General features: G+C 41.9%; 1 protein-coding gene and 1 long non-coding RNA gene across 36 annotated transcripts in view; one reads left to right on the plus strand and one right to left on the minus strand.

Moving 5' to 3' along the window:
* The window catches only part of TCF4 (transcription factor 4), a 344,530-nt gene that overhangs the window by 161,271 nt on the left and 160,199 nt on the right, over positions 1–23,060 (plus strand). For 31 of the 35 annotated variants that reach the window (XM_015240529.3, XM_015240534.3, XM_031692421.2 and 28 more), the window contains one exon: positions 9,259–9,323. In XM_015240529.3, the coding sequence (XP_015096015.1) occupies positions 9,259–9,323 (65 nt within the window). Of the gene's footprint in view, positions 1–9,258; positions 9,324–10,581; positions 10,736–11,106; positions 11,208–23,060 lie in introns of those variants that run through there. The other 4 variants (XM_006205762.4, XM_015240537.3, XM_015240538.3 and 1 more) reach the window with 4 other exon arrangements.
* On the minus strand, positions 10,403–21,150 carry LOC140690436 (uncharacterized). Its single transcript, XR_012065705.1, has 2 exons — positions 21,102–21,150; positions 10,403–11,986 (listed from the first exon to the last, which is right to left on the minus strand). It is a non-coding gene; the product is annotated as an uncharacterized lncRNA (long non-coding RNA).

The raw sequence follows: 23,060 nt of genomic DNA on the forward strand, positions 1-23,060 counted from the left end.
ATACATGTGTATATATATGTAAGTGCAATGCTGTGTTACACATATGTATAAACTATATTTTAAATATTCATGAATCCCCATCCCCTTTATATTTTTGTGCATTCTTGGGTTTCTTTGCATGTGATTTCTTTAACAAATGATAAAGGTTATATTCTAATTGTTAGTTGTGAGCTCAGCTTGAAAACCAGGGCCATTGCCTACATGCCATGGCGCTAAAGTATGTGATTTTCCTAGGTAGACATTCTATCATGAACTTAATACTAAAACTTTTTGTCTGTTTTCTGTTTCTTTGTACCTAATTCAGAGTTTGGTCATTTTTTATTTTTTACATCTAATGTTAGTAAGACCCTTGTTAGAACATCAGTGTAATGGGCAGCACATAATTTATTGCTAGAAGTAATTTATGTGGTGATTTTCTTGAAATTTGCTGATAAATTCCAAATAATTGAGCCAGGCAACGAAGTCTTGCTCATAGGATATTGTCTCCGCTACAGCTGGCCAGAAATGTACTAGATTTCCTCTAGAGGAATCATAGGATCAGATCCTCTCCCCCAGCGTGGACTTGTAATGCTTTCGGGAGAGCATGGGGAATACATGGATGAAAGGGCCCTTTTAGGTTAACAGGCTAAGTCAGGTTCACTAGACGCTGATCCTGGAGTCTAAAGTGACCTCTGTCTTGGAGTAGAAACAGGGAAGAGACACTTTCGGAGCAGTGGCCAGTGGGGCTGATCCAGAGGCTTGTCCTTGTATCAGGACACTTATGTCTTGGAATTCTGTTGTTTATTCTGGTCATCTACTGGGTAACGCGAGATGAATTTCTTTAAAACAACCAGTCTTCATTAGTGGAGGTGAACAAATGCGAAGCCCTAGTTCACTGTCAGAAAAGGTTTCTCTAGCCCACAGAACGTAACTATCTGAAAGGGTCTTGGAGATCAACACCTGTCTGCTCTTGAAAAATTCAGCTCAGTAGGTTGGATTTTGGGTCATAATTGGTTTTTTTGTTGCTGTGATCTACCAGGGTAGCAGGTCTGTTGGAGTTTCAGCTGATCAGTAACTCTAAAGGCTAAACCTGTTCACTTAAATCAGTGATTCCTATCCCTGGCTTTTTGGACTAACCAGTGGAATTGTAGTTTGAAAAACAGATTCCAGACCCCACTCCACTGAATGCAGGTACCCTGGGGTAGAGAACCCAGGACCCTGTTTTAAGAAAAGTCTTGCTAAGGATTCTCATGATCAACAGGGTTTCTGAGTCTTGGAATTGAATTTGGGCGGATAGCTTTTCTCCACACCCATCCTGTGTCTTCCTTGCCTCCTAAGGATACAGCAAAAAATATTTCACTTCTGCTGGCTTTTAATACCTTTATTGTGTATGGCAACACTGACCTTTTTTCATTTTTAGAAAATGAAAAACTGTCACATTTCTTCAAATGAAAAAACATAAGATTTCCCATGCATGTGTTGTTTCTTCAGAAGCCCCACAAGTCCTTAACTGCCCTAGCTAAACCCAAACACCATGGACGCAAATTGCAATAAAAAATATACGATAGGGCAGGCAGAACTGGTGAGGTCTTATTCACATAAAGCCAGTGGTAAGTTACTCAGCAGAAGTAAGTTGAGCGATCTTGGGGTTGCCCTGAGTCCTTCAGGTCGTCTAGGGGACCCTTGTACAAATTGCTGATTCAGAAAATCATTACTCTGGTGGCTCAAGTGGCACTTTAGTGGCCTTAAAGAGTTATTTGACACACCTCCCCAAACAGCGAAGTTATCCCCATGATTATGTTGATTAATTGCACACTCTGTGGAATTAGTGTTATTTTCCGCGAAAGGTTTTCCTGCATTGGGAAGAGAAGGCACAAACCTCATGTGCTGTAATGTGATAATGTGCGTGCTTCGCCTGTGCGTGACGCCGAGGGAAGGGACTATTTTGGCTGTCGTTGTCTAGGGCAAGCAAAAAGGATCGAAGGCAGCACTTTAATTTTGCATCGAGAAGGTGAGTTTTGGTGTCCCGGAGGATGGTCATCCAAAATGTTGACCAGTTCTTGCATTTTCATCCATCCAAGGACTCCAGAACACCTCTTTGGCTTAATGCGTGTTGAGTTGACAGTCTTTGAGGAGAGGATTGTGTTACACAGCGAGAAAAAGACAAATGGAATAGTCTCTGTTGCCACAGTAGATACTGAGAATACATCTGGAACGCTCCAAGAAGAGATGGCTTATTGTAAAAACAGGCTTTGGTACAGAAATTGGTAGTTGATGTTCTAGCTTTGTCTGTGTAACTTCTTTTGTTTGTGCTAAGCAGGTTACCCTTTCTTAATTTTAGTGACCTCATCTATGCAAATAGGGGTTACAATGCCCACCTAAGGAATCCTTAGGGCCTGGTTGTCTTAAATAATGTAAGTTAAGTTACCCTGCCTACTATGTAGTGCTTTACGAATGTGAGAGCTTTGGGGAGAATTGAATATAGATTATGAACACGGTTCAGAATCCCCCTAAATGAAGACTTTTGGTGATGCCTCGAGATACTCTTGAGTATGTCTGGGATTTGGGTACACCCACTGTTTTGAAGGCAGTGTGGTGTCTAGACGAGATGAGGTGGATCAGTGACAAAAAGCAGCCAGGACCCTAGTTTTCTGGGGTCGGAGTTCTAGATCATTACTGGGCGCTCTATTTTGATGACTTAAGAATGTCAGTGAAAGAGAAGACTGAAGCTAGTCTTTCCTGGGAAAATGACATGCCCCCTGCTTCCCATCATCCTCTGCTGCAAACTATGTGCCTAATCACTTTTCCTCCGAATTTTCTTTCTGTTCTCAGTTTACGAAGAAGGGGAGGAAGAGAATTTTCTAGGTTGTGGAATGACTGTTTTATATGCTAGAATTGAGTTGTAATTCTTTCGGCATGGAATTTATTAAATTTGAAATTTTTAAATGCCTCCTGGTACAGTAAGAGTCTGCAGGAGAGAACCAATGCTGTTCTCTGAATTGTAGAAATCAGAAGAATCACGTCAGCTTCTGATTTCTTGCAAACCCAGGCTCTTACCTCCGAGCTAGGATCAGGGAGAATTAAATAGGACCAGCTAGGCAGAACAACGAAGGTGTGCTGCATGGAAACATCACGACCAGTCAAAAATGTTTTTAGGTCAATTAAAATAAAATACAATTCAATTTTTAAACTTACATTATTTATTTGTTGGAAAATTACAAACATATGTTAACTAATGTACTCTTTTACATGTTAAGTTTTTTGTAATAGTAATTTCTAAAATTCCTCAGGACTTGTTCAGTAGGCAAAGAGAGGTGGGCAGGTATGTGTATTCAGATAAGTTTAGGAAAGGTATATTAAAGGAAATTAAATGTCTTCACTGCAGGACTTCTCAGAGCTTTAACATGCTAAGATACAATGTAAATTTGTGGGAGGAGGGATGTAGGTAGCTTGTAACATGTGTTTGGTTTTTTAATTAGCCTCCCCTCGGTTTTTTTCGGAGTCTATCGTGGGGTTACTATTCCACAGAAGAGGCTTGTAAGCAGTGCCGTGTTGTCCCATAATATTTTTTATTTTCACTCTTCTCTGTGCATTATACGAACGCATGTTCTTCACATATGGAATGTGTAGAGATGCAGTTTGCTGCCATGTTTTTGTTGATCTGTTGCTTCCGGTGAACCTGGAGATGGTCGCAGTGCACTGTGCGACGTCACAGGTTCTGGTGTCCATCATTTGCACAGCTCTAAAGTACCCAGAGACCTTTTAGAATAAAACGCCATGTAAGTGTAAATCATCACCACCTCTAAGACACTTTCATTAATTTCATATCAAATTCATGAGTCTTTTGAGCTCTGGGATTTGAGTCTTCAGTATTGGGCTTCTCACTTACTTGTAGATTTTTTTTTTCCCCCAGAGTTTAAATCCCTGCAGCACAGAATAGAGCTAAGAGCCCAGCCTGTGGGATCAAACTGTCTGGATTTGATCCTGGCTTTAACACTTAACTGACTTTGTGACCTTGGGCAATGTACTGTATCTCAGTTTCCACATCTGTGAAATGGTGTTTATATTACCTGTTGTGTGGACTGAATAAATCAGTCTACTAAAGCCCTTTGCACAGTGGGTAAGATGGCAAAGGACTCAGGTAATCTCATGTGGGCAAGGGAGAAAAAGGCAGGCGTGGAAAAGAACCGAGAATAATAACCTCGTGTCTATTTTCAAAACCTCTATTCCAGTTACTGTTTAATGAAAAATACTCTTTTTCAATATGCCAGAAAAAATTAGTAGGGTAACCAGGGATGGGCTGGGGTTGGGGACAGGGACAGAGATTTACTCGGATTCATACGTGGCTGCGATGAGTTCCTCAGTCTGGTGGCAGGAACAGAAGGCCGGTTCTTCAGTTCCAGAGTGAGGATTAACAATGGAACAGCCTTGCTAAGTACTGTCCTGCAGCATCAGATTATTTTTTATCAAGGTTTCTCGTAGGATGATACGTTCCACTGTATAGGCACATCTTTTCCAGTGGTGAGTGAAGTACCTACCACTTGTATGTAATGTTAAAAGTGGGCCTTTGAAGAATGAAAGGCTAGAAACCCACACCTGACCTTGTTATCCTACTGGTCAACCACCACTGGGCTGGATCATCTATCTCACAGCCTGTCTCCAGGAATCATTGTGGATCAGTTGTTCTTGTCTGTCTCTCATTCTTTCCAAGTGGATTGGAACTGTCCAGGTGTAGTAGTAACCTACTGAAGGTGACACTTCTTAGGTGTATCTCTGTGAATGAATGAACTTACGAGGCCATTCTTTCCTTCATGTAACATTTTCATTCTCATCCAGTTCCCATGGCATTCCCTAACAACAGGATACCATGGATATGTTGGAAATAAAGTTAGAAGTCAAATGGAAAATTATGTAAGACTTTAAAGTGTTAAATTTAGAATTATAGAGACATTGGTTCATCATACTGCCCTCAAATTAAAAAATAAAAACATTTTTCCTTATCCTCCTTGGGGCAGCAAAATGAAGAATGATTGAATAAATCAGCAAAAGGATTGGCCTTTAAAATAACTGGAAGTAACTTACATTTTCTGCTCAGATTGAGTTTTTCAAGGGCAACAGGAGAAACAAATGACTCCTTTATTGACTGCCAATTGGTGCTGTTTTTTAATAATCAAATTTAAATATAGTGTTTTTTTTTTCCCTTGTTTTTTTTTTTTAAGCAGCTGATGGGTTCAATTTGGACAAAACACATGTTGACTTTCCGGATTGCTTGCTCCCTGTAGATGCCGACTTGCTCTGGAGAAGGGGCTGCGTGTTGATCTCCTTTGTCTCTGGAAGGATTGATTGACGGATGTTGTGTCTGCTCGTTTACAGCGTTTTCCTGGTTTCATTTTAAAAATTGTGACATAGCATTACACGTTCCTTGTATACATCATTTCTGCAGAAGAAAGTTGTTTAGCCAATATGTCGACTTAGTTTATGAAATCCTCTCTTGCCGCTTTCATTCAGCCTGCAGTGTCCCCCCACTAGGTCACGTTATTCGTTGCATGCACGGCAGATCGTCACCAGCAGCAAAATTTAACATGTGGTCCTTTTAGGTATAAAAAAATGAATCAAACGCTTGACAAGATTTGTTTCTGGTATGGATTTCAGAGTCGTCCCCCCACCCTCTTGGTGGGCATACGACAAATGTGACTAATGGGTACTTTTAGTTTTTAAAATATGGACAGCAGTACCCATGCAGTAAAAGACTTGAGCGATTAATGCTACCCTTATGCCTCTTTGGAGTAGTTTTAGCCATGGGGCTTGGCACGGCCACCGTTGTCTTGGTGCCAAAAAATATCCGCAGCGGCTGTGGTGTTCCAGTACCGGAGGGTTGTCTCGAAAATTCCGCAGTGATTGCGCCGGTTTGTTCATCACAGCTATCTCTTTTAAATATTGGGGCAAACGGCATCTTTAGCTCTTTCAAAGCTCTGCTGTGGTTGTGGGGATGGGGGGAGAAGAATGGAGGGAAGAAGCTGTCCGCGCCAGCCAGTGGGTCTAAGTGACAAAAACCCACGCCTGACGTAGAGTAAACACATGTCTTTGGGAGCTTTTGTGTTCGCGAGCACAGATAGTGACTTAAGAATCCTACTCAAACATGCTATCAGGGCTCTTGAAAATTTTATTATCTGAAACAAATGTTCCTGTGCATTTTAAGCAGAAGATCGACATCAAGACCATGGCTGATTTTCAATGGACAATTTACACAAAAGATCTATATGTTTTTTTCCCCCCTGGAAACTGAGGTGTCATTGTAAAATGGCTGCTTTTTGGTCATTAGGAAATTAGAGGAATAGATACGTTTGAGAAGGCGCTTGGGTTTATCCACAATCCCTGATTATTTTGCTCCCAAACAAGGGTTTGGACTCTGAGGACAGATTTATAGTTGAATTTGGGAACAAAAAGATGTAATAAAGTTAAAGGCTTACACTATTAGAATGAGACGCGTTCACTCATGATCTCTGGAGCGATCTATTTGATGGTAAAAGTGGATGTTACAGATGAAATCTTTACAAGGAGCATAATCCTTAAAAAAAAAAAAAGGAAAAAAAAAAGTGCACCTCCCAGCCTCCTGCTGGCTGCACTGCCTCTTTGGTACCTCGCAGACTTCGACAGAGTCCTGGACGGGTGCCCATTGATGTCATGGAAACACTCAAATTACTGAGAATGATTCATGTCTATGCTGGTCTCTTATCCTCCCCCACACAAACAGGAGTAGATTTTTAACCCTGACAACTTGTAATTTGCAGTGGGTTTATTTTTGTATCTGGATAAATATTTTTTAACAAGCAAAATTAAGATTAAGCAGTCTGTATCTGATATGATAGTAAAGGATGCTGCGTCCATGTAGCCAAGAGGACCTGGGGGACGCTGTGCAGCATGAATTCATATTCTGCTCGCCCCTCCCTCCCCTCCTCTCCTTTCCTAGCCCCTGTTCTTTCCGGTCCACTCTCTTTCCTCTCTCCTCTCTCTCCTGTTTATTATTATTCATATTTATTCTCTTTCTCTCACTCACATCCTTACTATTTGCACTGACCCCTTCTAATTTTAAAATAATGAAAGCAATCGACCTAACTTTATATATACATAAATTGTGACATACATATATATATGTAAATGAACTGAGACAAATCCTGGTAGGAAAATTCATCTCTCCAGGTCTATGTGCTGGAGTCGAGTTGGGAAATGATGCCAGGTGGTGAAGTTCTAGAGGGGGTACCTTCAGTAACTCCTTCTAGAGAGAGAAATGGGTAGCCTTTCTTCCTTCAAACTGTATTTCACAATCCAATTTTTAGAAATTACCAAAAACAGGACACTAGATGTTCAATTTCCTAGGAAGTCAGAGTAAATTTGACCTTATCTGTCTTTCTCTCTGTTTGTCTGCCTTTCCCCTTACCTCTCTGTCTGCCTTTCAGGTTGTTAAACAGGTGAGTATTATGTCAAAGGGAATTATGTCATGGTTGTATTGAAGCTTTTTAGATGCAAGAGCTTAAGGAAGGATATACATCATTTGATTGCTTGTAAAGATTGAGCTTTTTTTGGTTAGTATTTGTGAAAAGAAGTTAAAGGGTACAAGTAGCTTTCATCTGACTTACACAGAAGAGTAAATTTGTCTTTTTGACCATGTATACTTCGGAAACAGGCGAATACATCTTTTCTTTAATGCAAAATCCTCATACAATGAAAGTTATTCTCTTGGACCTCCCACGACTGACAGTCTGTGAGATGGTGTCCTGTTTCGTTGGAATTGAAACTGACAATGGATTTTCTACTTTGCACTAAACACTGTACCAGAAGTTGGTGGTGTGTGTGTGGGGTGGGATGTTTTCCCAAGTTTGAGATTCATTGAAGTCAGTGGAAAAGTTAATGCTGGGGGGAGAGGCTTAATTTTAATACCCAGTTTTGGCTTTCTTTGGAAATCATCTTCCACTTTATGTATGTAGCGACTTCCATGCAAGGTGCACCTTTGGCCAGGTTGTAAGGTTTCTCGAAGATACATTGTGTGGTGTCAGGAAGACATACTCTAAACATCATTGGACTAAAAGATGAAAATGAACACTGCTACTTCTAACATTTGTGCTAACTTGAGTTGAGGGGGAGAGACTTGGGCTTCGTAAGCTTAGAAAGATCCATTCAGCCCCTCAAAATACTAGATTTGAATTTTCCCGTTGGGAAAAAGTATAGTGTCGTCATTGATGTAAAAGACAACGTGACTTAAGCTCTAGCCGTGAAGGAAAAACGTATCCTTCAGTCCTGAGTGGGGTGAGGCTTGTGTTCTGGGCACGTGGGCAGCACGGGCCCTTTTTAATGTCCTTGTGTGGACTGTTCTCCGTAACGACTCGTTGTGTCTCACTAGGTACATTCTCCTGCTCAGCCCTCTTGTCATGTGGTTTCATTGTCTCCCTTGTGAATTATTAAGGCTGAACATACTTTTAAAAGAACTAAATGGGCATCCTTGATTTTTATCCTTAGACATGGCCAGATAGCATCTGAGCCTTTATACCGAACAGTCTACAGATTAAAAAAAGTGGGTGGTTAGAATTGGAACAAGACATTGACGTTCCATTGTCCCTTGCTCTGCTGGGTCTACTGGTAGAACCCAAAGTTGGGTCGGAGTGGGCAGTTTTTCGAAAGCCCTCTCTCCCCCATGTAAATTCCATCATCATCGTGATCATGATGGACTTTACTCCTGGGAAAAGGAGTTTAAATGAGAGCGGGGGTGGGGGGAGAGCGAGAGAGAGACCCAGAATTTTGAATAGTTTCTTTGCTTTATTCACCATCTGGAGAGCCCTGATTGATTAGCTTTGGCCCCACCATTAAGTGTCAATATAATCAATGGGAATGACTAGGCTAGGGTCATTACATAGATAATTTGCCTGCTGTGTAAATAAAAATGAAATTGTTTAAATTTTGCGAGAGAGAAAGAACGCGAAAATAAGGAATGACAATTTGTTTGTTAGAGAAAGTGGAGGCCATTGGAATGACAGTTTTTGGAAGTGTGGAGCAGTTTGGCTAAGAATAGGAATGAAGGATATTTTTTTTTCCAGTTTATCATAGCCAGAGTGAGGAAGTGTTATTGCCTCTCTTGCTTGCAGACACTGCCAGTCGTGCCTACTTTACGTATGTAAACATCGGGGAAGAGCAGTAGATGTCTGTTACCTGGAGGAGTTTTTTTGTTTTTGTTTTTTAAAGGAAAAATACAATTTACACTTTTTTTGTTGTTGTTTCTCTTGGCAGGTAAAACAGAAAGGGGCTCATACTCATCTTATGGGAGAGAATCAAATTTACAGGGTTGCCACCAGGTAAGTGAGAATCTCTTTTTGGGGAAGGGTTGAGAGAGCTGACCTGGTAAATCCGTTTGTTTTGTAAATTAGATGCTCCATTGTAGACTGTGGCACGAATGGATTCGGAGTCTGCCGGTGCCTGTCTCTTTTAAAAAGTAATGAAATAACCCAGAGCATGGAAGTAATAGACACCTTATCGTATCAGAACTGCACTCCCTGGCTTGTTGTTGTATTTTTAATCCATCAGCTGGTACCAGTGGCACTGTTTGCAAACCGGCGATGCCGGGTAAAGTGGTTCTATCAAAAGAGTTTATTTGCAATTAAGAACTTAAGAATTTCTTAACGCTGGAAATGCTTCGTGCAGCCATGTGTCAGATCCTGGGTTCGGGTGGCCACTGCCCTAAATTATAGTTTTCATAGGGGCTGTATGATGTTATGTGAAAACAGGGTTGTACTGAGGGATAAAAATGTCTGTGAAAATATGATTTGTTGTCCCTTTTTGTTTCTGAATTGTTTTTGGCTGGAAGTCAAGTCCAGCAGGCTAACAGCAAAGCCGTCTCAAGGGAAGCATGCGTGAGCTAGAAAAATAAGAGTACTTTAATTAAATAATAAAATGCCAGTGTCACACGAAGGTATAGCATGTGTGTGCGTGTCTCTGGGCACTCTGCATTTGCATACTTCAACTCTTCAGAGAAAGCCCAGTTCTAAAAATACTATCAATAGCCAAAAGTGTAAGCTTTGTTTTAAGACAATTGAGTTTTTTTTTATGGACGCTTTCTTTTAAATTTCAGCATCAGTACTCATCACATGTTTAAAATCTTTTTTTTCCCCCTTTAAGATGTAGACTTCCTTTTTATAAGTGTCTTGGTTTCTTCCTTTGGAAAACTCTTGATAGAATTTAATAATCCTCTTTCAGATTCAAAGCCTTCCCGTGTTGTAGTGTTCACTCCAACAGAATGTGAGTTCTTTTTGTGCTGGAAAGGGAATGCTTGCTGTCTGGAACCCTCTCACCCTCCCATTTTCTTCAGTGATATGGGGGCAGAAAAAAAGATCCATTTTGATTTTTGTAAACAACCTGCGTAATGGATCCTGAAAAATGTAAGCGAACAGTTTTAGTAAAGAAATAGAGCCCGTGGGGGACGTTTCCTTTAAGCGTCAGTCACGTTATCATGAAAGGTGGAATTCTGGCGGAGTTGTGCTTGGTCCCCCCCACCCCCTCCCCGGGTACATTTGCATTTTGAAAGTTTACTTCTTTGGCCCAGCCACCCATGCAGTCATATTCGGCATCGGAGAGATTTGTTGTGATGAGGTGAACGGGGCTGGGTTCAGAGCTCCTGCTGCAGAGCACAGTTCACGGCAGTTTGTTTGGAAAGAATTCCGCAGGAAAGAAATTTACAGGCCTTGCAGCGCAACGGAAACATCTTTGGAATGTGAGTGCAAATGTTTGGGGTAGATAGCTTGGGCAGCCAGCCTCGGAGTGCCGAGGCTCTGGTGTAAAGCTCTCAATTCCTGCAGCGCGGCCTGTTCCTGTGGATCTGGTTGCTGAGGGTCAAGGCAGAGGTCTTTCGAGTTTGGGGGGAGAAGAAAGTTGACAACATCCTTCCTTTTCGCAGATGGTCATGGCAGAGGCGTGTGTTTTCGCTGGGCCTCCTTTTCTGGTCAATGAGAGAATAGGCTTCCTCGCCCCTGTATCCTTTCTTCCTAATAGGAATTGGCGTGATTCCTCACAGACACAAAGATTTCCTCTGCTGAGTAAGCGCCGGGCCCCTTAACTTGTGAGAGCGTCACCCAGACGGCGTGAGTCTGTCAGTGTGTGTGCAGGGGCGCAGACCCTCCCTCGGTGCGTGGGAAATACTTCCCTCGGGTGCAACCGAAGTTAACCTTTTTGGGGGCAGACACCAGGTGAGAAGTGGACCGGGGCGGAGGGTGGAGGAGAGGTGGACGGACTGGCGTGTGATGGCTGCGTTTCTGGACCTCGGGGATGTCTCGTTTTGAGACATTCAGGTCCAGGACAAGTAGGTTGTGTACGGCTGCATGCGCTTTTCTTGAAAAGTCTTCATCACAGAGCTGGGGAGCGTGGCGATCCTTTCATTCTTATTTCTGCTTCATGGTTGTGAGTCTTGCAAGTCCGAACTCTCTCTTTGCTGAGCCTGGGCTCAGCAGTGTCTGTAAACGGTGGGATCGCTTCAGGAGAAAGCAAAGAGCACGATTTTGGAAATTCCCCGCTCGAGGAAATCAGGGCTGGAGAGGAAAAGGGGGCATATTCTGAATTTCTGCTCTCGGTGAAATTCGAGACTGGAACAGACCATAGAGTCTCATTCCAGTGAATGAGTTTCTCTTGTGCCGAATTGTTTTTTGAATCCCTGTCTCCAGCACCAGCTATGCAAACTAAAGAGAAAGGCAGAGTGTCGGTATCTTGGGCTTCAAGTCTAAATAGCAGATCACAGCTGAAATGATTCCCCACTGTGTGGCGAGGTGAGTGACTCACGGAGGGGGAGCTTTTGGTTTTCTCCCGTTTACTACCTTGTAGAGATGCTGGGTGGGAAGCGTTCAGAGGAGATGCCTTAAGGAGCTCCAAAAACTGCTTTATGGTACCGCAACAATGTATCCTGTGGACTTACAGGGATGATCACTGTTACAATGTCAACTTGCTTTCTGCAGTGCCAGAGCCTTTTTGCTCCCTGTAGAGAAAAAGGATCGTAAGCAACAGGTAGCCAAATGCTACCCAGAGAAATGCATTATTATTGTGAAATGTTTGTAGCTTCAAAATGCGTCAAATTAAAAATATATATATACATCTGTTACCTGTCTCTGGAGGATTTACCACTGATAATGATAGGCGTGGGACTTTTAAAAAGTGGGTATTTTAGCCGAAAAACAAAAGCTGGCAGGTTCTTTATTATCCATTAAGTTGTTTTCGTTAAAACTAGTAACGGGTCAATATGAATTCATTAATGCATTTCCATGTAAAAGTGTCAGAAATGAACACGGTGACCTTTTCAGTCTTTTGAAATTGTGTAAAAAACAAACCAGTAGAAACCAAAGCGGCCAAACGGACTTTTTAATGTTCTCACTAAATATGGCAAAACTAATTTAACTCAAATTGGGGTACGGAAATCACACCCAGGCTTAAAAATGTTCTTGCCAAATTGCAGCCTCATACTATTTTTTTTTTTAAACTGGCGGAGAAAATAAAATTTATAATGGAAAGTCTGACAGAAATGAAAATGAGCGGAAATAAAGTTCCTTGTAGGATAGAACAACCTTAATATGATAACCCACAGCTAATACCTAACGGGCATCTCTGACCATGACAAAGGGAAACAGTATCTGTTGCCTTTGGCCTCTTTGCTGCTTTGAATAGGATGTTTGGTGATTGCAAACTTTTTTCCCCCCTTAATCTTACCAAGATCTTCTGTTTTTGAATGAGGGAGTGATGTCAACACAAATGCTTGTTATTAAGGCAGAAGTTTTCCCCTTAAATGGAAGTTCAACATTGGTGACCAGCAAGGATTTGCCTTTTCTTTCTGGGAGCTAGCCCAGGTCTAAAGCAGTGGCTTCATTAGTGTCTCCTGGACAAGCGTGTGTGTGTGTGTGTGTGTGTGTGTGTGTGTTTGTGTGTATGTGTGTGTGTGATGTATGGAAAGCTGGGCCCTATCCCAGGGTTGCCGCTGACCTTGAAAACGCCTTCAGATTTCTTGCCTTAATTTGATTATTCAAGACATGGGAGTACATGGTATATGTATTTCGTGTGAAAGGCAGTGGAAATTAGTGATATTCTGAAAATCAGTAAGATGCCTTGAAATCTGTACACAAAATTCCACAACTGAATATCCCAGCGCATATCTTGTTTTCTCTAGTGAAGTCTGAGTCTCTAACCTTATCCACATTCTTTTTCTTTCTCAGCAAGTCATCAGACAGCAGGGGTATGCTGATAACGTTATTTGATGTTTAGATCTTAAAACCAACAGGATTTAAGAATTAGGTCTAATCTCAGATACCTTTGTTAAATTCCAGAAACTCGGAAGCTGTAGAGGACATGGAGCCCCTCTATACCTAATTTAGTTTGCTCACAAACCGATTCATCTTGGATTCATTGGAGTTAAACATATAAAGTTGGTTCTAAAATGAATTACACATTTAAGAGTGGATTTTTTTCCCCTTTTAATTCTTCATATATTTGATACAAAAAGAATTCCAAATCACTTAGTTCTAAAACTTTTGGACCCTTTCCATGTTTCTTACCCGAAGTCAAAGTAGGAAGGATATAATCAAAAAAAGGCATGAAATCCTTTGTCTCTTCTTATAAAAATGGCTACTTAGGTCTTGTGCAAGCAGAAATACATGTTGGTTTTCGATCGGATGTTACGGGTAAATGTTTGTTTATGGTGTGGCCTGGTTCGTTCCTGGTCCTGTGCATCCTTCCTCAGAGCATCTTCTGTCCATGTCCTGCCTGCGTTCTCTGTACTCTGCCTTTGTGCTGCTTTAGGGCTCTGCTTTGCCTTCATGGTGCTTTTCGATTGTGCCATTTTTGATATTTGTTGAGTGCTGGTTTCCATCAAGATTCTGTAAACTCCTGGCAGGCAGGGGCCAGTCAGCTCTGTCTTGCCCTGTGTGTACTCTGTACCTGGCAGGGTGAAGGCTGTGACGACCTGATGTCTGATGTCCCCAACATCACTGTTAGAAATCATTCTGAGAGAGTAAAGTCTCAGTCACGGTGTATGAGAACCATTTAGTGAGCATTGTTTTCCTGCCTCCGAAAACCAGAAAAATCATACTCGCTCCAAAAAAAGTCCTTTGGAAGCCCCTTCCTTGCTATATAGACCCAGGAGTGACACAGAGGTCATATCCTGGAATGTTGCTTGTCAGTCACTTCTCAGGGCTGAGTACGAGCTTGGTGGCCTCACTGTTCTAGGTCTGAAGGTTCCGAAAGGACAGAGTTGTAGATGTTCTGGGTTTCCGGTGGGTGTGTTACGGGAACCAGAGGTCGGAGTCCAGGCCTGTCCTCTTTGAATGTGCCGGCATGGACGGTGGGACAGGAGACCTAAAATCACGATGGTGCCAGACATCACAGGGCCCCCGTCTACAGGGTGGATGCCATCGTGTCTCGGCCCCTGAGCACTGTTTTTCGGGCAGCAGCTCCTTTGTTTGGAGGGCACTGCTACACCCCGCCTTCCAACAGCCACCCAACACTCCCCAAAGTGGAGAATGGAGCCATTTTTTCATTCTGTTGGTTAACCCACATTTATTGGCCCTTAAGTGAAGTGTTAGGTATGTCAGAGGAAAACAAAAAGGGAATCTTTTGTATACCCTCCCTTCAGTCCCCGCCAGTAGCTTCCTGGATGCTAAGGGGGAGACTCAAGCTCCATTTATTTAATTAAAATTTAATGAATGTATGTATGTTCATGTATAACTGAAAAATTGTGCTCTACACTGGAATTTGATGCAACATTGTAAAATGACTATAACTCAATAAAAAATGTTAAAAATTTTTTTCCTTTACTATAAAGAAAATAAACTGTAAGATAAGTAGAATATAAATTTTCAAATACTCAAAAGAGTTGAAGGAATAATAAAATGAAGTGCCACATACCCCCCACTTGGCTTAAGCAGTTGTTGGTATGTGTTACATTTGCTTTGTATGTGTGTAAGTCTGTATATTTTTCAGTGCACCACTTTTCAGTGGCAGATCTGGTGAGATCTTACCCCTAGATTTTTCATCTTGTGTCTCTGAAAATTAAGAACACTCGCCTGTTTAACTAAAATACTGTTTTCACCCCTAAAGAGATTAACAGCCATTTCCTAATCTAATATCCAATCCAGACCCACATTTCTTCAGGTGTCGCCGTGAAAATGTCTTCAGTAGCTTTTCCCACCAGCCCCCAGACGTTGCATTTATGCATGGTATTTTGTTTCTGTGTCTCTTTATAATTTCTTCTAAACTAGAGTAGTTCCTGTAATTTTTTTTAAAAAGTGCTATTTGCCTTAAAGAGAGCAGGCCAGCTGTCCTTAAAAAATGCCCCCTTCTTGAACTGTTGGATTATTTCTCTGTGGTGCTGTTGAATTTGTTCCTCTATCACTTGTTTTGTCGGCAAGTTGAAAACTAGTTCAAAAGGCTTATTCAGATGGAAGTTAAACATTTTGGCCTGAGTATTCCATAGATTATACTCCGTGCTTCATCCTGCATTTCGTCAGGAGGCATATAATGTCAAATCATGCTGTTTGGTAGAAATGGAGACCCCAGTTCTGTCCGTTGTAAAGAAAGCTTTTCCCCTATGCAATGAGCAGTCTTTGGACTGATTCTTTAGCTCTCAGCATATATCCCTGTTCCCCTGTTTTGCATTTTTGATACTTGCCTGAATCAGAGGGTTTTGAACTACTAATTTAAAAAAAAAACAATTTTTCTACATGTAGAGCAGACGTTCTTCTTTAAAAATCTTTCTTTCATTGTTCATTTCAGTGCTGTCAGTTGAAGTGTTCACACATACACAAGTATAATGTTAATAATCCTTGCTTTAAGTATGGTTCCTTACCGGGAGGATACTGGAAGCATTAAAGCATCCTTCAAATTTCTTATGGTCTATTGATAAGAAAAATAGCTTATGGCTCAGGCTAATAATGGTCAGAAATGCTTTAATTGCAGGAGGAAGGAGGTAATTATAGGTTCTGTTTCCTTGCACATAAACACTAATGTTCTTTTACTGAAATTTGGAACCTTGTGACAATCTCTGTACCCCTAGCTGTTAGATTAATCTTACCATAAGCACTAGAGTTTTTCTAAATTCTCAGATTGCTCCTGTGTATTCTGGTATCTGTTCTTAAAGATCCCACAGGGCTGATCATCCGTGGGTCGCTGTGATGCCCAGTGTGGTTGCTCTGTCAAGGGTCAGTGAGGCAGCGGATCCACACATCCTTTCACAACCCGGACATGACTGATGAGTGAATGTCGAAGTGAATGAATTTCTGAACGTTTGGTCTGAGCTTGATCTAGAGGAAGCCTGGGGGACTAATATTAGGGGCCGGTGTACACGCCCGGGGGATTATTACTATCTTGATGACTAAGAAAATGATGCTCAGAGAAGTAAAGGGAACAGGCCCAAGATCACACCCCAACTCAGTTTCAGAGCCAGGATTTGGACTCCTAAAATGTCTGGCTTTAAAGCCAATGCTTTTCCAACTTGGGTTCCCCGGTGCCAAGCAAGAAGCTCATGATGAGGCTTCTGGACTTGGAGGTCAGTAGGAGAGCCCGTCTGGAAAACCATTTTCAATAGATTCCAGGCCCGCTGGAGAATCTGGGTCTCACTTGGTGCCTAGAACAGAGGAGCTTCCCAGGGTGAACTAGAACGCTGAACACGGTCGGTGGGGGAGGCGGAGAGGAGGGCAGGCCACACGGCTTCTTGCAGCCAGGCCTTTTTTGTTTTTTTGGTTTTTTTCCTTTTATAAAATAAAGCACATGTGTCTATATGAATAATCTATTCTGTCACATCCTCAAAATTAGCATGTGCTATTTCATTAAAACCAATGAAGATTTCCTGTGAAAAGGCTGGGGTAGAATATGCCAGTTCACATTTCAGCAACAGCATGAGCACTTTCTTACAAATGTATAGATTATATTTGAGACTTGCTTTTTGTGCCGTGTAGGCAGAACATGGTTTGCTATTCCACAATTGTTTGGATTCCTCATAGATCAAATTGTTGTTCCCAAAATACAAAAATGACACAGAAGCACATTCAGAAACAATACCTTTAGCAGGCTCTTACAAGTGACCCAGTAATTTTCCGATTATGGTGTGAAATACACTTGTGAAATATACAAAATGACAAATATGTGTTAGAAGTATAGGCAAGTTTTTTAAACAGTTCGGGATAGCTAACACATAAAAAATCAGTGAAATGGCTTTGAGGCGATTGATGACACACCAAAGAACTGGAGTCCTGGTGTCCAAAATGAAATTTCACCAGAATATTGGGGTTACCTTCTCTTTTCTTATGAATAGTATTCAGGGGTTTTTAATAACTAGTAGCAATTAGGACTACAGTTCACCTTTATACTTTTGATATGTAAAGAGAAAGGGGAAAATCAGTTCATGACTAAACAAACAATTTGATATACGTCCTTTTGAGTGATCGAGGTGTACTTGGCAGAATTTAATGTTGAAATATACCTGCCCATCCTGTGGAATTCAGTATAGCCCTATAGCTTCTTTCCAGAGAAAGACAACAGACTCACAGTTCAGCATCAGAAGAACTTTTCGACATCGAATGGCAGAAACATTGACTCCTTTGTATCTGATTATTTTTGAAATGGTCCCATCACGAGGCAGTGTCCCTGGAAACCCTTACAATTGAAACCCCAAGTTTAAAATAGTGGGAACACTGCACATTACCAAAAAAAAAAAAAAAACAACACCCCATAGTTGTTTTGGAAATGAATACTTGAGAAAGGATCAGATTTTGAGTCTTCTGCTGTGCCTGATGATGGCAGCCCGCTTAGAATTGAGAACCACATCCTTGGAAAAATTGTGTGTGTATTCTGGATGCTTGTGGGTGTTTTCCTTACTGAAGCTTTCGCTCACAGATAAACTAAACCGAGCATTCGGAAGCAAGAACCATTTATGTTCATTGTGTTATTTATTATCTAACACAAGTAGTTTCTTGGGAGAAGAAAACCCAGCGAGAAGACAGAGTTGCATGTGCTTTAGCGTCTCTAACACACAAACGTTTTTTCACTGTAGGGCACTTCTATTTTGTCAGACATTTCATCAGAAGTTGACACATTGTAATTAACTATACTTCAATAATAAGTAAGTAAGGAAATAAATAAATAAATAAATAAATAAATAAATAAATAAATAAATAAATAAATAAAATAAAGGGAGAAGCCAAATTTTGGTGGGATAGCATCTTTAGATTGGCAATTCCCTAGATTCTGTTGAATAAATATATTATCATTGTCATATTCTTAAGGTACTTAAGGAAATCTATATATCCCCTGATTCCATTAACCTCCTCTTTCAAAAGACCTCTTCCAGTGAAGGCTTTCTATGATGTCTTAAAAAATACCAAATGTATCTTATTTTTAACCCACCTCAAAGCCACGTTTATGTAACTTTGGGATGGTAATTCACTGATGAGAAAGCAGTTAAGGAAGAAACATCACTGAGGTTTTCAAGCAGTGACCATCCTCCAGAGCTTTCGACGTGGGGGCCTCTGTGCCGAGGTTTGACCGTACATGCACACAGAATAATCCGAGCTCATTTGTACCGCGATAATGAACAGCAGGGCACTGAATCTTTTCAGTTTTATTGGTATTGTATACAGTAAGTTATTAAATTTCATCTCTGTAATACACCTGCAGTAAAATAACAAAACATTGCTGCACTTAAGGAACATGTGTGTGGTACAGTGCCCTCCCCCATCGTTTCACCCCCCCCCCCAACAGCTGCTTACAGATTTCAAGATCCATTGTGTATATTCCCTTGAGCTCACCTCTAATAATCGAGGCACATCTGCCATTGCAGTATTATAGGCATATGTAGTTTTATTGAAAACTATACCTGTAAAAAAATTAAATAACTCCTACCTCAATTAAATTGGCAAGATACCTTTTGCAAGGATCATATTGCAGACCTCCTGAGCCCCAGTGAGTTCATTTTATTCTTATGTTACAAATTGCCAAATACGTTATTTTTATTCAGCTAAGTAGCGCGCTTTTCTCATACTCTGATGATAAGTCACTTTCCTTTTTTCTTATTTTTGTTTTCCTTCTCCCCTCATCTTTTACATATCTATAAAAAACAAAAAAGAACCTTGTAAGCTACTGGAAGGAAACATTGAAAATATAGCTACCATCAACACAGGATACATAAAGTTGAAAAGAAAGGACCCTAGCATGTACCTTTAATTCTGAAATGACTATTAAATAGAAGTAGAGACTACGAAATCTTTTTTCTTTCTTTTTTGGGGGGGGGTAACTAGGTTTATTTATTTATTTTTAGAGGAGGTACTGGGGATTGAACCCAGGACCTTCTGTATACTAAGCATGTGCTCTACGACTTGAGCTATTCCCTTCCCCCGGATCAAAACCTTAACTCATCTTGTCCTCTGATAGAGATTTTTACAAGCCTCTCTTAGATCCATTTGATTATCCTAATAGCAAAATAGGAAAGATGATGAAGGGGGACGAGCTAGTAGATCATAACAAAGCTGACAGAGGTGGATTCCTATCGCGTTACATCCCTTACCTTAATATTTATATTTTGTTGAAGATTGGCTCCGTTGTGATGCCTATAAAATAATTTTAATCCAAATAGGAATAATAGTAAAATACTCAGTGAAATAAACTAAGCATAACTTTGTTCTCACTTTCAGGTGTGGGGGGCTGTCTGTATAGTTAGTCATAGTGAGTTAATCCTACCACTGTGACAGTGATTAGCAAAGAAGAAAAGTTTGTGCATTTGCTTCATATTTTTACCATGGAAAAACCTGATGATAAGATGCCCACTGTATGAACAGGAAGAAAACAGGAAGATATGAAGGTTACTCGGTACCTCGTTTCATAGGAGGAATGTGTTGTGTTATGCAAAAGGACTGTGTGTGAAATGGATAGAGGAGATGAGAGACGGGTCCCTGTCCCCAAAGTGTAGACTCAGAAGATAGATCCTCTGAAGACAGTTGAAAAGTAGAGTTTCACTGGATGAAGTCAAGGTGTATCAGTGATTGTTGCCGTAAACAAGCTAGAAAATCAGGTTAGCACTATTGATCACCAGTCAGGATTATAAACAGTTACATGTTTAAATGATGAATTTTCTATTTTTGGTAAGAATTTTGTTTAAAACCAGTGCTCGTTTGTTCCAGTGGGGGTTGCCTGGGCCAGTGAGGTTTCGCTCAATCTGTGATCAACAAGGGTGTTTTCTGCCCTTCTTCCTACATTTCAAAGGGATTCAGGTTTGGTGAGAGCACAATCCTGAGTCCTAGAGTCTTGAGGGGGTCGTTGCTTACAATGAGGATCCAAAGCTCCGACAGGATCAGAATTCAGGATCTTAGAAGTATTTCAATTTTACAAGTTGTTTTTTTTTTCAGCAGCAAAATGCATTATAAATTCTAAACAAACTTCTCACAAAACTCACATACAAGTTGGGGAACACAGCTTAATTCAGGCCATATCACTCCTTTGAAGTCCCCATCAACTGAACTTTCTTCCCTTGGATGTGGTTCACATTGTGCAACTATCTATTACCAGTACTTTTGAACTGTGAAGTCTGTGTGTCGCACTGAACTCTGCAGTTCAGAACTGTCACGTGTAGAGTGACTGGCACAACGCAACATCAGTGGTGGTGAAAGATGTGCCACGGACGGTGACATGTGGCAAAGAAGGATGTCAACAGCCACCACTCCTATGATGTTGTCCCTCAGGGAGTCTTTCTGTATCTCTGACGTTTAACTGTCTCAGCCCAGAGGAGTCACCAACATGGACCGATTTCTCTCAGTCCTCCTCCCACTTAGCTTCCGTGTAAGATTTGCTTGAATTTGTTTTCAGAACGCAAACCCCACGTGCCGTTTTGCCAGTAGAAAGACTATTTAAGCTTGGCGTTTTGTAGATTGAGGAAGGAATTATTCTTTGACTTACGTCTAGGAGAACTTCTTCTCGACTCCCTTTTGCAGAAAACACAGCCACCTATCATTCTTGAAAGCCAGACTGTCTCCACTTCATAACAAAGCAGATTTTCAGCTCATTATATCCTAGGTAACTGTTTATCCCCTGAAATTTCATAGTGTGCCTTCGGATTTACTCACCGATGCCAAGATTGAAGTCGCCTGTGGAGCTCCATCCGACATGTCTCCCGTAGTTACCTGGTGCAGATGATTCTGTCTGTGCTCTAGATTTTTATCCGTATTGTTCTAGAAATAGAATGCCGCATCCTCAGTCAGCTCTGTAGAACCTCAGCCAGCGATCGGAACGTACCAGAGCGCTCAACAATGATGCGCTGCACCACACCTTCATTTGAGTGTTTAACAAACGTTTATTATGGAACAGCACCTTTCCCACCCCTCCCCCCAAGTAATAATAATACAGTCACCTAGTTTGAGGCTATAGCACACACTTCTCACATTTATATTCTTACATCTATTTAGATATATTTTAGGTAAAATTCGGCAATTGCCAGTGAGATAATTGTGCTTTTGAGCTTGAATCTGATTGGTTGAACTTCCCCTCAGGATGCTTCTTTCCACCTGTGTCTGTAGGCTTGACCACCAGCTGCCATCCTAGACTACTCTGTCTCGAGGGCCCCTGTAAGCCCTCAGTGTGCAGACTTTGTCAATTCTGATTCCTGTACCAAAAAGCCTGCCCCGTCCCCTGAGTCCTGGCCACCTCTCTCGCTGTCTCCCCCGCGCTCCTTCCCTCCAGCCGCACCTTCTCACTCTCACGAGCCCGTTGGAGTGATTGTCTCCAGAAAGTCCTGATGCTGTCACGCCCTTGCTCGGCGTCCTCCCATGGCTGCGGGGACCCATCCTTAGCACGATGTGCGGGCTCTGGAGAGCCTGGCCCCTGTCGTGGCCTCCAGCCTTTTCCTTCACTTGTCACACTCACCACTCATCTCACGTTCCAGCCACACCGAGCTGCTTGTATTCCCCTTGAGGGCTTGTTCATGGCTCTCCCTATCTTTACGAGAGCCCTTCCATTGGCCTGGAATAGTTTCATCCGGTCCACCTGCTCCTCTCCTTATATGCCTTTGGCAGGTAGCTCACACCTTTGTCCAAGAACCAGCTCGTGCATTGTGTCCTCCAGGGATACGCCATTCTACATCCAGGCCAGAGCAAGGTGGTCTCTTCCGTGCTCGCATAGCCTCCGATGCACTGCTTTCCCTGAACAGGTGTCATGCTCTCTACAGCCAGAGGAGGCCAAGGACTAGGCCTGTCATCTCTGTCCCCCAGGCCTGACGGGGCCACTCTGAGTGTCAGTGGCTGGATGAGTAAACGAAGAAATGAACCAGCAGCAATAACAGGTGATAGAACTTGTGAGCCCAGAGAGCTAGGAATGGTTTTTAATCCCCATTTTGCTGATAATGACACAGAGACTCAGAGCATTTTTGTCACTAGTAATAGTAAGGGGCAGAGGCGGGACTAGGGGACAAGGTCCTTTGGCTCCAGATTCATCATTGTCTCTCTTGCTTCTCTGTCCTTGGGTCAAGTTGGTGGAGGTCATCGCCAGTGGCCCACAGAGCCGTCACATGGATGGCTTCAGCCCTCTTCTCACTGCTCACTTCGGTACTGTCCAGGTTACTGCACTGGGACCTGCTTCTGTCAGTAGGGAAGACTGCCTTTCTGAAGAGGGTGTGATGAACCCGTGATATTTACCAAGAGCACTGTCTTCAGAGGGCCCCACAGGTCACTATGAAATCTGTACCGTGTGGTGCATACTTCCTGCCTTGTCTGTTACCTGTCAGTGGGAACAGATCTCTGCTCTGCTGGTGAAAGGACCCTGGTAATGTTGAGAAGAACCACGGCCCACCTGAGATGGAAAAGCCTCAGAGCTCAGTGTAAAGCCACCTGCGTCTTGGTCCCCAGGCTGCATCCTCCCTCTCTCCCCCTGGTCCATCTTGCTTGGCAGGGGACGAGTAGGAACAGTGAAGATGGGGATGAGTTGAGTGGATGATAATTTGCTTCTTCATGTTTCCTGCACGGGATTCTTTTCCTCGGAACCTTGAGGTGGGACACGGGAAAAATTAGTGATGATAATGGGTTTAGCTTCTG

Source organism: Vicugna pacos, chromosome 30 (assembly GCF_048564905.1).
Source record: "Vicugna pacos chromosome 30, VicPac4, whole genome shotgun sequence".
In the NCBI taxonomy this organism is placed as follows: Eukaryota; Metazoa; Chordata; class Mammalia; order Artiodactyla; family Camelidae; genus Vicugna; species Vicugna pacos.